Source organism: Colletotrichum scovillei, assembly GCF_011075155.1.
Source record: "Colletotrichum scovillei strain TJNH1 chromosome Unknown Contig00003, whole genome shotgun sequence".
NCBI lineage: Eukaryota > Fungi > Ascomycota > Sordariomycetes > Glomerellales > Glomerellaceae > Colletotrichum > Colletotrichum scovillei.
In genome coordinates, this window is record NW_023336261.1 from 713,220 (window position 1) to 727,321 (window position 14,102).

General features: G+C 53.9%; 5 protein-coding genes across 5 annotated transcripts; 3 read left to right on the forward strand and 2 right to left on the reverse strand.

The window, feature by feature from the left end:
* Window positions 1-363: 363 nt before the first annotated feature.
* HER10_EVM0007990 (HET domain-containing protein) lies at window positions 364-2,322 on the forward strand (the record flags this gene model as incomplete). Its single annotated transcript, XM_035477528.1, has 2 exons — window positions 364-957; window positions 1,019-2,322. The coding sequence occupies exons 1-2, from the start codon at window positions 393-395 to the stop codon at window positions 2,320-2,322; spliced, it is 1,869 nt and encodes a 622-aa protein (XP_035336268.1). The 5' UTR covers window positions 364-392.
* Window positions 2,323-3,546: 1,224 nt separating this feature from the next.
* On the forward strand, window positions 3,547-4,888 carry HER10_EVM0006318 (glycosyl hydrolase family 10; the record flags this gene model as incomplete). The annotated part of the gene is made up of 3 exons (XM_035475907.1): window positions 3,547-3,819; window positions 3,951-4,708; window positions 4,849-4,888. 3 exons carry the CDS (start codon window positions 3,547-3,549, stop codon window positions 4,886-4,888), a joined length of 1,071 nt encoding a protein of 356 aa, XP_035336119.1.
* A 130-nt stretch (window positions 4,889-5,018) lies between these two features.
* Window positions 5,019-6,521, forward strand: HER10_EVM0001625 (aldo/keto reductase). The gene is made up of 2 exons (XM_035471368.1): window positions 5,019-5,585; window positions 5,725-6,521. The coding sequence occupies exons 1-2, from the start codon at window positions 5,390-5,392 to the stop codon at window positions 6,513-6,515; spliced, it is 987 nt and encodes a 328-aa protein (XP_035335668.1). The 5' UTR covers window positions 5,019-5,389; the 3' UTR covers window positions 6,516-6,521.
* A 188-nt stretch (window positions 6,522-6,709) lies between these two features.
* HER10_EVM0001397 (uncharacterized protein) lies at window positions 6,710-8,483 on the reverse strand (the record flags this gene model as incomplete). The annotated part of the gene is made up of 4 exons (XM_035471145.1): window positions 6,710-7,309; window positions 7,365-7,526; window positions 7,578-8,089; window positions 8,150-8,483. The coding sequence occupies 4 exons, from the start codon at window positions 8,481-8,483 to the stop codon at window positions 6,710-6,712; spliced, it is 1,608 nt and encodes a 535-aa protein (XP_035335650.1).
* A 3,241-nt stretch (window positions 8,484-11,724) lies between these two features.
* HER10_EVM0013346 (GATA zinc finger) lies at window positions 11,725-13,186 on the reverse strand. Its single transcript, XM_035482708.1, has 3 exons — window positions 12,733-13,186; window positions 12,358-12,648; window positions 11,725-12,281 (listed from the first exon to the last, which is right to left on the reverse strand). Exons 1-3 carry the CDS (start codon window positions 12,925-12,927, stop codon window positions 12,093-12,095), a joined length of 675 nt encoding a protein of 224 aa, XP_035336748.1. The 5' UTR covers window positions 12,928-13,186; the 3' UTR covers window positions 11,725-12,092.
* Window positions 13,187-14,102: the final 916 nt, after the last annotated feature.

A 14,102-nucleotide genomic window follows, 5' to 3' on the forward strand; every position in this document is an offset into this window, starting at 1 on the left:
AGACATTGTTGGAGATTCTTGCCATATCCAACGACACACGTTATCTGTAGCACCACATGCTGGAGCTGACAACTGACCATATTCCTGACTACCTATGAAGAGAGTGAACGCCATAACATTGGCTGTCTTGAAATAGCGGCTGAAAACGTCTTTTGCTCAGCCCAATTGCATCCCTGGCTGCCTTCCTATCATGTATATTCTACCGACAATCATGCATCGGCCACTCCTTTGCCCCTGCTAGTGCTTACTCATTTGGCTCAACATCGGCCCTGATTCCCTATGATGATCACAGCTTTCACTTAAATGAAGCTGGGAAAAGCGTAAGTTTTCTGCTGCTTGTGTATGAACTATTTTCAAGGTCGTTAGACCTCTTCGTACCCCCTTCCTTGAGCATGGAGATCTCCGACCAATTCAAACTCGACCCCCTGTCTACCTCACGATCAATTCGACTAGTAGTGTTCCAAAGAAGCGCGAAGAGAGAATCTTTCCAAGAACCTCTCAGCTGCCGCCTTGTAGAAGCGAGCGTGGACTGCCCGCCTTCATACGTTGCGCTATCTTATACCTGGGGCGGAGAAGAGCCGTGCGAACCGCTCACAATACGAACTTCTGGATCATCCACGAAACAGTTGTTAATAACTCCCAATTGCGCTGCAGCACTGAGGTTGTTGCGTCGATCCCTTCACCGAAAAACGAAGAACCGCCGTAGCTTAAGTGTCTGGATAGACGCCATCTGCATCGACCAGGCATCCGACGATGAACGCAATGCTCAAGTGGCTATGATGGCCGAGATTTACCACCGCGCAAAGACTGTAGTTGTGTGGCTCGGGGAGGATCATGCACCGGCAACTTGGGGCAGTCTGGCATGTTCGAAGCCTCTAGCATTGTTTCCCCGTCTCGGGTATGATCGCGGTCGAAGTGAAGGAGTAAAGAGCTTAGCTGCCAGAATCGCTTTGAAAGGTACGATCCCGCACAAATCCTCGTCATCAAAATTTCTCATCGGCCTCTAATCAAGAGACAGTTTGCAACAGTGATACATTACATCACTTGAGACTATCACCCTACTGGACACGGGTATGGACGCTCCAAGAATTTGCCCACAAGAACTCCGCCGTCCTCTGCCGTGACTCCCGACTCTTCGTCTTCTCAAGCCTTGCACGTCTCCTCGCAGTGGCACCAAAAGACGAGAGCGTTCCGAGTCAGCAGGGCATGGACCTACACGTGGATCTCTACGAATGGCAAGCAATGGCAACAACACGGCCGTTCCGCGCGGCAACGAACCAACTACGTCGAGTCCTCACAATGCAAGCCTCGGAGCCGAGAGACAAGATCTTTGCGCTACGTGCGCTATCACCAGGTGTACTCGGCAAGATGACGGTGGACTACCGGAAGCCCATCGGAGAGGTCTTTCGAGACGCAACGAGGCTCATGGTCGAAGAGGAGGATAGCCTACGCGTGCTGTACTTTTCAAATCGGGAGAAGACGACGGCTGGCGTTGCATGGGAGTGCATGCCGTCGTGGACGGTCGACTTTGCGACTACGGATTCTGAGGTGAGGGGGTCGTACAAGTACTATTACACCAGTCTTTGCGCGGCTTCAGGCGGCGCCAAGTCATATTTCGCTTTCTCTGGCGACGGAAGGAGGCTCACACTTCGAGGGGTGCGTGTAGGAAAAGTAGGGAATTTCGTGAGCGACATGTTCCCTACAAAGAGCCAGTGCTCTGAGGGAAGATGCCATGGCCATGACAAAAAGATGGCAGACAAAGACGAAGAATGTGAGGCGAAGCGACCCTTTCCGCATGACTGCGAAAGCCCGTACCTGGATGTACTTGGTCGCTTCATGATGAGCGTTTCGAGCACTATCTGGGCAGGACCCAAGCTTGACGCTATGGGCCGCAGTCTCTACGAGTTGCTATGGTGGGTTATTCAAGGGCCAAGAAAGTATGAATGGTCGGCGTCCATGTCATCAACGTCAACGTCAACATCGTCGTCGTCATCGTCTTCTAACAAGGCCGTACGAGGCATGTCAGTAGTCTCATCCCTCGTGAAGTGGGACTCGCTGCGCGGGTGCCAGTGCCGAGTCGAACTCCGGCTGGGACGGTTGTTCTACACGCTTGACCGAAGGGCTGGTTTTGGAGTTGTTGGTGTTCGGGAAGGCGATGTCGTATGTCTTCTTGCGGGGATGGATCATCCGTTCATATTGCGGCCTTGTAAAGGTGAGGTCGGGAGGTATACGATAGTAGGACCAACGGTGTTTGCTGGTGCGATGGGCGGTGAGATGTGGCCGACCGATGAGGATGAGCTCGAGTACTTTGAGATTGTGTAAGACATGGTGTAAGAAATTGTGTAAACCTTTTCTAGAGGCTATGAAGCATTCTCTTACGACATTCCCAGATGGCAGGAACATCTGTTCAATATTAGATTAGTAGTTGATTACAGAGACGTGTAGAACTTATTGATGAAGCTCTGTAGCATGCTCTCTACTTTCGTGAAGAAGCGCGTCAGAACTCAATCCCTCGGTCCCTGAAGTGCCAGTATCTGTGATTAGACTTCCAGAAGAAATGAGAAATCCTTCAAGAGGACCGGGCACTAGCTTTGTCAATTGACTCTGACAATTCAGCATCGGACCTTTACTTCGGGCAGTCCGACCGAGTCAACCATCTGAAAAGTACCTGCTTTGATCTCAATTTTTCAAGCGCGGACGTACGAGCCATCTTGTAGTCCATCCTCAAGCCCAGCTTCAAGAATACATAAGAAGCAACAGCCCTGTCGAGGCTGACAACAAATGACGTTGTACTGGAGTTCTCCGTGTGTGCGTATGTGCGTGCGTTGCGGTGTGCCCCTCTTTGTACAACACATCAACTTGCCAACAACCATTTTCTCTCTGCTGCCCCGCCACTAAGCCTCGTCTCGGAGCCTCACTTTAGGGGTGTTGCCAGTTGAAGAGGTGGGTTAATTGACTTTAGGCTGTGCCTTCATGCAAGACCATCCCTGACTCTCACCAACCTAGGATGACGGCTCTTTTGAAAAAGTGCGCCCAACGGCCCCCCGCCGCTGATGATGAAAGTACGGTTCGGACGACTCTGAAACCCCAAGTGAAGCACCTCAAAGGCCGCCATACGGCCCCTCCAACCGGAACCAACACCAAGTTGCCAACCCCTCTTCTGGCGGAAATCTCATCGGCCTCATCCCGGTACGGCACCCAAACATCCGATCCAAAGGCCTTTGCCGCTTCCCACATGATCATGCGGGAAGCTCCTGAAAGTGTAATGCGAATCGGGCTATTGGAGGACGAAGAAGAGAGTTAGGGTAAAGCAGACAAGCAGACTCTCTCTTTGCCCACTGATATATGGGCTAGTCTGTGCCCGCATGAAAGACGTTACATCGAATGACATCTTTCCCTTCTCTCCCCCCCGGACCTCTGCTTCTGCGCTCTCAATTCTTCCATCCCATCTTTTACTCATCGCAGGCTTGGCGCTTTTACGCGCATAACGCATTTCCCTCACGAGCTTCCATCAGCAAGCGGGCGATTTTCAAGGAAAGAAAGAAGATGGCGAGACTCACAAGCTGGCTTCTCCTCTCAACATGGAGAGGAGTAGCCTCCGTATCAGGGCAAGGTCTCCACGAGCTAGCAGTGAAGTCGGGGAAGCTCTTCTTTGGCACGGCAACAGACACGAACCTCTTCAACGATGCGGCGTACATGGCGGTCCTGAACAAGACGGGCGAGTTCGGCCTCGTGGTGCCGGAGAACAGTCAGAAATGGGACGCGACGGAGAAGACGCAAAATGAGTTCCAGTTCACGAATCCGGATTCCGTGAGGGCCGTCGCGCAGTCGAATAAGCAGATGATGAGATGTCATGCGTTGACGTGGCACTCTCAACTTCCACAATTCGGTACGTTCATGCTCATCCTTGAGCTGAAAGCCTCGAACCTCGAACCAAATACTGACCAAAGACCACAGTCTCAACGGGCACCTGGACCCCAGAAACTCTCACCCCCGTAATCCAAGCACACATCTCCAACGTGGTAACGCACTACAAAGGCGCCTGCTACTCATGGGACGTCGTCAACGAAGCCCTCGCCGACAACGGCACCCTCCGCGACAGCGTCTTCTCCCGCACCCTCGGCGCAGACTTCATCACCATCTCCTTCAAGGCCGCCGCGGCAGCCGACCCGGCCGCGAAGCTGTACTACAACGACTTCAGCCTCGAGTTCAACTCCAACAAGACGGACGGCGCCGTCAAGATCGTGCAGGATCTCAAAGCCGCAAACGTGAAGATCGACGGCATCGGGTTCCAGTCGCATTTCCAGGTCGGCAAGACGCCGTCGCAGGATACACTGAACAAAGTCATGACGCGCTTCACGGATCTGGGGCTGGAGGTCGCGCTTACGGAGCTGGATGTGCGGCATGATAAGTTGCCTGCCGATGATGCCGCGATACAGCAGCAGGCCAAGGACTACGGCACCGTCGTCAAGACGTGCGTGGACAACGCAAAGTGCGTCGGCGTCGTGGTGTGGGAGTTTACGGATAAGTACAGCTGGATCCCGTCCACGTTTTCGGGCGCCGGGGACGCGTGCTTGTTCGACAAGGATATGAAGCCTAAGCCGGCGTATGCGGCTGTTGCAGCGGCGTTAGGAGGGCCAGCAATAGCAGCAGCTCCGGTGGCAGCACCGGCGCCGGCGGCTGGGGCTCATGGCGCGGAAGTGGTGTTGTCGTCGGGAAGCAGTGCATCTGGTGCCGGGGCCGGGATTGGGGCCACCGATGCCGATGCCGGGACCGAATCCGAGGCCGATGCCGACAGCGGAGCGGGGCCATCCTCAAAATCAAAGGCGAAGAGCAATGTGGAGGCAGCGACCAAGTCACCTTCCTCTTCGGGAACACCTCGCTTTGAAGCGGTGCTGTTGATTTCACCGCTGGTAGCCACCGGTATCGGCTGGCTCTTTTGGTTGGTGATATGACCTGTTGGACACTTTTTTCTTGTTACTTAGCTTTTTCTCAATTCTTGATACCAATTGACAATATCTCTCCCGGATCTTCCCCATCCTAGAACTTTGAATTCGCCGATAGCAAATCATCGAGGATTGACGTGCTTCGGCTGCGACGTTGCGTGTGTCAATGGGAGCCCGGTGCGCGGGTGGTGTAAGTGAGGAGATGGATGATGTCATGCCGGCAACCACCTCCACTGATAAAAAGAGACCAGGGGGGCTGGTTAAGCGGATAGAAATCGGGATGATGCGATTTCAAAGCGAAGAGGGGAAAGAGGAATTCTGCCAAAAGACCGCGGTTCCCATCAATTGAGCTGTCCTAGCCACTGTACATCAACCTGTGAATAGCATCCAAATACTTTGGACTGGAAATCACAGTGAGAAACAGGTTTCTGAATAGCTTCATCATGGTGCACCTCAAGACACTAGTCGCCGCCGCCGCCGCCGGCGCAGGCCTGGCCCAAGCTTCCCTCTCTGGCCTCGACGAGATCCCTCCTCTGGGCCTGGGAACATGGCTGTCCGACAAGAGCAAGGTCGCCGATGCCGTTGCCTTTGCCGTGGGCGAGGTAGGCTACAACCACATTGACGCCGCTCTCATCTACAGTAAGTTCCATCTCATAACTCACATGCCCTTCCTCAAGTGCTCACGCGAGTCAAACAACTCACACGAGTCATCCGCATCTCTCACATCAAACCGCTTTCATCGAGATCCATCGTCCCGCAAGCTAACATCCCACTCCAGGGAACGAAGACCAAACCGGCAAAGGCCTCGCCTCCTCCGGCGTCGCCCGCAAGGACGTCTGGGTCACCTCCAAGCTCTGGAACACCGACCACCGCGCCGACCGCGCCGCAGCCGCCATCAAGAAGTCCATCTCGGACCTGGGCGTAGACTACCTCGACCTCTACCTGATCCACTGGCCCGTCGCCTTCATCCCCGACGACCCCAACAACGCCCTCGACCGCGAGACAACCCTCGTTGACACCTGGAAGACCCTCGAAGGTTTCGTCAAGGCAAACCTAACCCGCCACATTGGCCTCTCCAACTTCGCCAAAGCCGACGTCGAGACAATCTTGAAGGCGGCGGAGATCAAGCCCTACGCCCACGAGTTCGAAACCCACCCGTACCTCCAACAACAAGAGTTTGTAGACTGGCACAAGGAAAAGGGCATCGAGGTCATCGCCTACTCCCCGCTCGCCAACACGAACCCGACGTACAGCGACGACCTGCCCGCCATCTACCAGGACAAGTTCTGGGTCAACGTCGCCGCCAAGAAGGGCGTTTCCGTCTTCCAGGCCGTGCTGGCGTGGGGTATCCAGCGGGGCACGAGCGTGATTCCCAAGAGCACAAAGGACTCGCACATCATTTCGAACCGCAAGGCGCTCGACATTGAGTTCACTGAAGAGGAGTTGAAGGAGATTGGCAAGCAGGATAAGAAGCACCGCTTGAGCAACCCCGGGGCCAAGTGGGGTGTTAAGCTGTTTGCTGATCTGGATGACCCTGGCAGGAATGAGCCCACGAGCGAGGAGCTCTGAGCAACGACTTGTGAAACTAGAACGTTGTAATGTCTGAGAGCTATCTAGTGTTATCTAGTTTAGTTCAGCCTCCAGAATGTATCATCATACACGTGTGTGTTGAATCTCTCACAAGTAGGTACCTAGATAAATCAAATTTGCTAGTCAATATGTACCACCTCGATCAATCAAAACACGCTCTGATAGTCGTTTGATCAATGATCAGCCCTGTTGCAGTGAGCGTAATACTTCCTCCTAGCCCAGTAAAATCCAAGCCCGACAATCCACAGCACAATCAAGATGAGCGCTTGCACAGGAGCAAAAATAGCTCCTCTCACAACCACAAATCCACTGACGAGCGCAAAGATAACTGGGATCAGCACAAACGGCTTGTACGGTCTACGCAGCTTCGGCTCTCGAACGCGCAGAATGACGGCACCGAGGACTGTCAAGAAAAAAAACGTGTACTCGCCCAGACCGTTGAAGGTCAAGAGGGCGCGGAAGTTGCCAAACAGAATATACAGCGCCGAGAGAATTGTCGATAGCAAGAGCGCGTTGAGCGGCGCGTCGGATCTCGCGTGCGCAGGCCCAGACGAAGCATCGGCGGACGAATTGGCTGGCGAGTTCTCCTCCGACTTGAATCCTACACGGCCTACGAAGCCGAGGAACTTGGGTAGCCAGTTGAAGTTTGATGCTGCGACGGTCATGCGGCCCGCGACGAAGGAGTTGCCGAGGAGGGAGCCGGCAACAACGAGGCAGATGAGGACTGCAGCGACGATGCCGAAGGCGGGGCCGAGGAGGCGGTTGATGGCGGTCTAGCTATTGTGAGCACGGGAAAGGAGTCAATTGAGGTTGATGGGCATGACTGACGACTGCCACGCTGTCGGTCGAGGCAACCACATTCCAGGGGAGAAGGATGTAGTAGGCTGCGTTGGCCGCGATGAAGCACAGAATGATCGTCGGTACGGCCGTGTTGATGGCGAGAGGGAGCTGGCGTGCCGGCTGCTGAAGCTCAGCAGAGACGTAGACGGCCTTGACAATGTTAGATGCACCCACTAATAGATACCAGGACGAACGACATACCTTATCCCAGCCAGAGTACGCCCAGAGAGCACCGTAGAGCGCAGCAGAGTAGTAGCCAAGCATATCCCACGTCCCAACCTTGTTCCAGTCCAGCTCGCCGCCACCCGGCAAAGACGTCTTGCGGTTCCCGAACCAGGGCTTATTAAACCAGTCCCGTCCGCCAACATCGCGGTCGTGGTCCGAGACTTGAAGGATGACGACGACGATGCCGGCAAGTACAACGGCAAAGATACTGGTAAACTTGGTTACGACGAATAAGTTGTTCAGGCGAGTGCTCGCCTTGGTGCTGATGGAGTTGGCGCCGTTCATAACGACGAGAATCAGAATCGAGAACAATTTGTGCGGGAGAGCTCCCGCCTGGTCGGTCACCCCGCCGGCGGAGTAGATGCTCTCTACGAATACGATGCTGAGGATGGCGAGAGTGGCTGGCATAACGGCCACGATCCAGGTCCAGGCGGCAAGGAAGCCAAAGACATCGCCATAGATGTGCTGCAGGAAGGGCTGAACACCGCCTGTTCACATCGTCAGCGCCATCGCACCACACAGAGACTCAACAAGGGGGTTGGACTCACCTTCACCAGGGATCGCCGTCCCCAGCTCAGCCATGGTACTCGCACCAGTCCACGCCAGGACACCACCAACAAGCCATACTACCAGCGCAGCGCCGGGCGACGGGACGTTCGTGTCAATGGAACCCGGAGAGGTGAACACGCCGCTACCAATGACGATGCTGATGACAATGGCAAACGCCTCGACCGCGCCGAGGTTCTTGGAAAAGGTACCAGCCCCGCGCTCCTCGGCGATCAGCACGGGGGGTTCGGGCCCATCAGTGCCGCCGTACTCATGATGGGGATCTGCCAAGAGGGGCCGTTCCGCGGCATCTTCGGATTGTGTGTTGGACGGCATCTTCCCGTTTTTTTCTGGTTGCCAGCGAGGGACCGTTGCCAATTGGATGGGGAGGTCCGGAGAGATGTCGAGGGAGTGAGGGAGCTTGAAGCTTGGAGCTGGAGCTTGAGCTTGGAGTCACCCGACGAATTAGGCATAGTGTCATTGGTGTGTCGGAACGGGGATGAGCTCATCGATGGTCGGTACGTATCTTCGAAGAGATGGTCCAAGCTCTGGGCTGGTCTGGACGCCGGGTCCGCTTTTACCATCCACCCGATGTATCCACCTTAGGTTTAGTCCTGGAGCGGCCCCTTTGGCAACCACCAACTTACCTAATGCAGAGGTGAACGGAACACTGCGTCTCCGCGCCGAGAGCTTGCCTGCCGCCGTCAGGTGTCAAGTGGAATTCGCCGGAATGAATGCCGCCGGAGTAACGTCCGCCGGAGTGGACTCCGGGATCATCATATCTACGTCTCATGGCCTCAATGCGGGGTGAGATGCTGTCAAGTTTCAGAGAGCATTGAAGCATCATGGCCCGAGTTCGCATAAACCAAAAGCATCATGTTGCTTCGCACACACGATTGCCTTGGACCAAGAAGGTCAGGGCTACGAGGATGCCAGATACTAGGTACTGGCCGATTGACTCTTGAGACTCGTCTAATAGTTGAAGATTTACATTAAGGTGCTAGCAACGAAGATCGTTGAGCAAGTACTCAAGCACTCTAGATGAGAAGTACGCTTGATTAACATTGTCGTACGCAGCATGTTGTTCTCCGAGATTCTGCAACGTATCATCAAGACTCTCAACCATGGAGCCCACGGCACTGTACACATGAGGCTCGATTCTAGCGAGCGAGAGCACTGACTGAATAGTCACGAAGGTACTCTCCTTGGGCAGTTGTGAGAGTGGTAGCTGGCGGCCAAGGGAACCGAGAGCAGTGGCCATGCGTACTTGCCTGTCAGACCACTGAAGGGCTGACTGGGTAGCAGATTGAGGATCACTCTCAAGAAGTGATGATGCGCCATCGCGCGCGACGGCTGACGTAGGTTGCTTAAATCGGAAAAAGACAACAAAGTCACCACTAGATGTGGACAACGGCGCCCAGAGCAACCCGGATATGGTACGAGCACTTGCAGCGATCCCCACATCAGGCAGTTCAGCCGCCACGTCTGTCGATATGATGACGGATTCACTTCGGTATGGTTGAATGCGCCGCACTATCGCCGTTGCCTCTTGGTACAACTCTTTGCTAGGCTCTCCAAGTCTGCCAATTTCTCCTGTGGTAGACGTCAAGGCAAAATCGGCGCCAAAGAGGCGCAAGAGGTCCTGTGACGCTGCGGTGCTCTCGCTGGGATATCGAATCGATTCGCGTCGGGCTTGCGACAATTCAACATGACCCAGCATAGAAGCGTATGACAGTCTCTCGATCGCCACCCCAGATGTACTGCCAATGAACTCGCACATTTGGCGTTTGGACATGGTTATTCTTGTTTCCTCGGGACTATATCCATAGCAGACTACCAACCCCCATCGCTTACCAAAGGCGTTGATCGGAATGGTCGAGAAGGAGCGAGCTTTAGAGTCCTCAGCTGCGAGCTCTTCAAAGAACGTTGGCGAAGCTCTGTTGAGGTAGGACCGGTCCAGGTAGATAGGTCCACGCTGATGGAATTCCGCGTTTCGGTAGACGAGTCTCGCAGGGCTGGCGTCGCTATCGTGTAGAATCCTGAGCTGACTCGGGAAAGGCGATTGATGGTTGACGTTGCTGGCGCGAGGGGGCCTCGTGAAATGTATGCATCGTTGTGGGCCCTGCCATTCCCTGTCGGAAGTGTCGAGTATCGTTATAGCCATGAACTCGTCGATGCGATACAAAACGACTCTGCCGAACCCTGTGACCTCTTCTACTGTAGCCACGATGGTGTCCGGGACTGCCGCTAGACCTGCTATGGCCGCGAAGGACGCCTGGATCTCTGACATGATACCAATCGCCTGCATAGTGCTCAACTCCACACCATCTTTGCCGACTCTCCTAGACATTCGAGGGGTCTTCGTCACAGCGTCACTCGTGTAACTTCGCTGGGCCACCGGGGTGGCAGAGCCATCCTCGTGTGGCTCGAATTCGCAAACGATCGTTTCGGGGCCTGGAGAGTTCCTGGTAAGGTGCATGGAGCACCAAAATCTTGTAGTTTCGCCTTGTTTGTGGATAATCGACAGGTTGAAAACGGCACGGCCACCTGTAGCTCCTACATTGGATCTCTCCTCTCTGAGCAAGCCAAGCCGAGCCATCAAGGTTCCCACATCGTCTCGCTCCAGGATGCTGCCAAAGTCTTCGAGTCCGAACAGGTCATCCGGGGAATAACCTGTAAGTGTGGCCGAATTATCGCTTGCGCACTTGACCACGAGACGGCTGACATTGTCCTCGTTCACGACGAGAGCAACCAAGAAGCCGAAGTTTTGTATAGTGTTGGACGCGGGCTCGAGGAGGTTGTCGAGATTTTGGTGTACTTGGACATCGTCGTCGATTGAGCGTGCAGGCTGAGCCATAGCCGCCCCGCACGACTAGACGGAGCCGTGTCTCTAGCTCATCCGCCACATATGATGCCGATGGACCACGTGTAAATGAATGCTGGATTGAAAGATGGCGGCAGGAAGTACGAGCGGCGAGTACGAGCGACAATTGCAAAGAACAGAAGGTCTGCGAGTGGTATATTCGTCTGGTTGCGGTTGCATCGGTGTAGTCAGGCCTGCAATAATACCTAACAGTACATGTAAGCACTGACAGATGTTGATGCTTCGTGAAGAATATCACTCAACATCAGCGACCGCTTTGGCAAAAGACCGTGGCAAAATCTTCTTTCCTTCTGCCCACGGGAATAAGTCGAGTCATGAGGGCTGGCCCGTTTCTAGCAAATGCGCTTGGCGCCGTTCAAAGCGTTATTCGTGAGGATTGAAGAGGTCGAAAGGACTGACAGGAAGCGAGTGGCGGATCTCAACACACATTGAAGCCGATGTACAAACATTTGCCTGCGACATGTCAATCGAACTTCAATCGAGTCGAATCGAAAGAAGTTCGCCCACACGTGGCCATAGCCATTTCGGGAAATGTACGTAGCCTGACAATCTTATTTCTGCGTCTTGCGCCTTCCCAGTTCCCGTCCCGCCTTTCGCCCCCGTTGTTATTCGCGACTGCCCGTCCAGAATGACCGGATGATTGGCGGCTTCTGACGTCACTGCTCAGTTTTCTGGGTTTTTCGACCCCGAAAGCCCGTTTATTTCTAAATTACCTAATGGCCGTATCTGGGACGAAAGAAACTGTGAATGGTTTCGTCGAAATCCCGTTTAATATGGTGGAACAGCACAAGCTGGACCGCACGGTTGAGTGGGTTCACACGTTCCGGGACAAGGCGAATCGCCACCATCAGACCGTTCAACAAGAAGAATCATCATGCTTAATTCCAAGTCTCGTCGGGTATCTGTTCATCGTGAAAAAAGAAAACAATTACGATGCTTTAACGAAGAATTCCCGTCGCTGGCGCTCAGCGTATACTCCTAGGACGCCTCGCTCAAATATCATGAATACAATGCTCCGTTACGCCGCCCACTGACATATTTGCCTCTCCACAATCTCGCCGCTAAATGTGCCTCCCCATCGTCTCTTGGGTTTTTGGACGTGCAATAGAAACGTTCTTGCGTAAATGATGCGCATATAATAGTCCACAAACATTACAGAGCGTCCACCGACCGTCGGGTCCGTCTCTCCATTGCGGCGTGCTCGTCGCCTGGCAGGTGTGGCAGCAAAGGGAGTCGTCCACCACACGCTTCTGTTATCACGATGATTTAGTTCACAACATCTTGTTGACGGATTGGAAGGGATGATTGAGGAAAAAAGGAGCCTACCACTTTTGAAGTGCGATCAAATGCCGCCACGTTGGAATAGCGCCTTTTCCTGGTCGCTTTGGGGCTCACAGACTGTTGCCGGTCTGCATCTGTGGTGCTTCTGTAGGACAGCAGCGCCAGGTCATCCAGGTTGCTGGCGATAGCCTCTGATAAGCTCTGCGCAGCTAGTATTCTCGAGTTGCTGCTCGTCGTCTCTCTAGAGCAATCGCCGCACTCGCAGCCGCCTTTCGAACAGGTGCCATCGACCAGACCCTGAATGTTTTGGAGCAACTGTCTCGCATCGTCGTGAATCTAGAACCATCCGTGTAAGTCGCCACTTGCACCGATCGAGAACGACAAGGGATGGAACCGACATCGTCAACAAATTCGACTCACTCTCTGTATCATCTCCGTCGCCTTGATCTGGTCAAAGGACATTGGCGGCAGCGGCGCGTGGGCATCGGCGTTGTCCGGCGCTGCATCGGACGCGAATGCATTCGCCGCCGCCTCCCCTTCCGCCTCCGCCGACATCTGCAACCCGAGCTTGGGCCGTTTGTGGATCAGCTGCACATCAGCTTTGACGGAAACCATGGAAAAACTCGATGGGATTTGGATGGGAATGTCGATGGAAATGTCGATGTGTTGGGGATCGAGGTTTCGAGGATCGAGATTCCGGGTTTGCGATCACAGGAATCGAGGAAATCGAAGAAACCGATAGGGAAACTGCATGGGGACGGGATGGCAAATTGAACAAGGCCCAGGCGAATTCTGATTAATCGTGTAATGCAAAAGTTGGATGGAAAAGAACGACAGGATCGGGTATTTGGCTGAGGGATCGGATGTGCTGAGGTACGACAGTTTTATCGAAATACGATTCCCTTGGGGGCGACTTCGAGAACAGCGCAGTCTCTCCCACCGTAATGACCCAGGCCACAGTTATGACGTACCGTTTTTAGGACCCTGCTTGAACGAGAAACTGACAAATTAGCGTGCATGCTATCCGTATGTATCCGTAATTCCGTACGGGCAGGCACTGTATCTCTTCCCCTCTCTCCAACAAACTAACAAGCTGGAAAGGGTAAGAAGGGGTCCAAGGGTCCAAAAACTGGGCTGTCTCAAGCAATCAGGGTCTTTTGGGCAGTCAGGTACGTACTCCATGTACTTTACTCAAGTTTACTGTGCAGTGTACCGCGGCTAGCACGCGTCCGTCCACGTTGGATCGTCCGACACTGCACAAGCTAAGGTAGTTACTGTTTATGCACAATCTGACAATGTTATACAGAGGATCCGGCGACGCCGCTCCAAGAAATTCCCAGCAACATTTCAAGATAAAAGACCAGGGAATTTCCACACAGTCCTGGACTTTGTGTTGGGAGCATCAGACTACTTTCCAATACTCCAACCCCATATTAACCTCTATGGCGCGGAGTTTGGCTCAGTGTGACAAACTCACGATACACAGCTGAGCCGGTACAATCCTCGAGTGTCACGAATTGTGTCCGGCAAAGGTGTCATGGACACCGCCTGTTGCTGCATGTACACGGCAGGTAGACTCTCACAAAGCACCTAGGAGTTCACACTGTCATTCCTGCAGATGGACTTATCCGTCGGTTCTCCAGAATTGGGCGCAGAGACTTGCAAGGGACTGCCTCTCTGGAGACTGGGAAGCCTGTGCCCTAGTCCCAGACCCAGTCGTCTTCCGTTTTCCCTCCTTCCGCAACTGGGACGGGCTTTGAAAGGCCAATAGGAAGTGTCTCCAGGGCCAG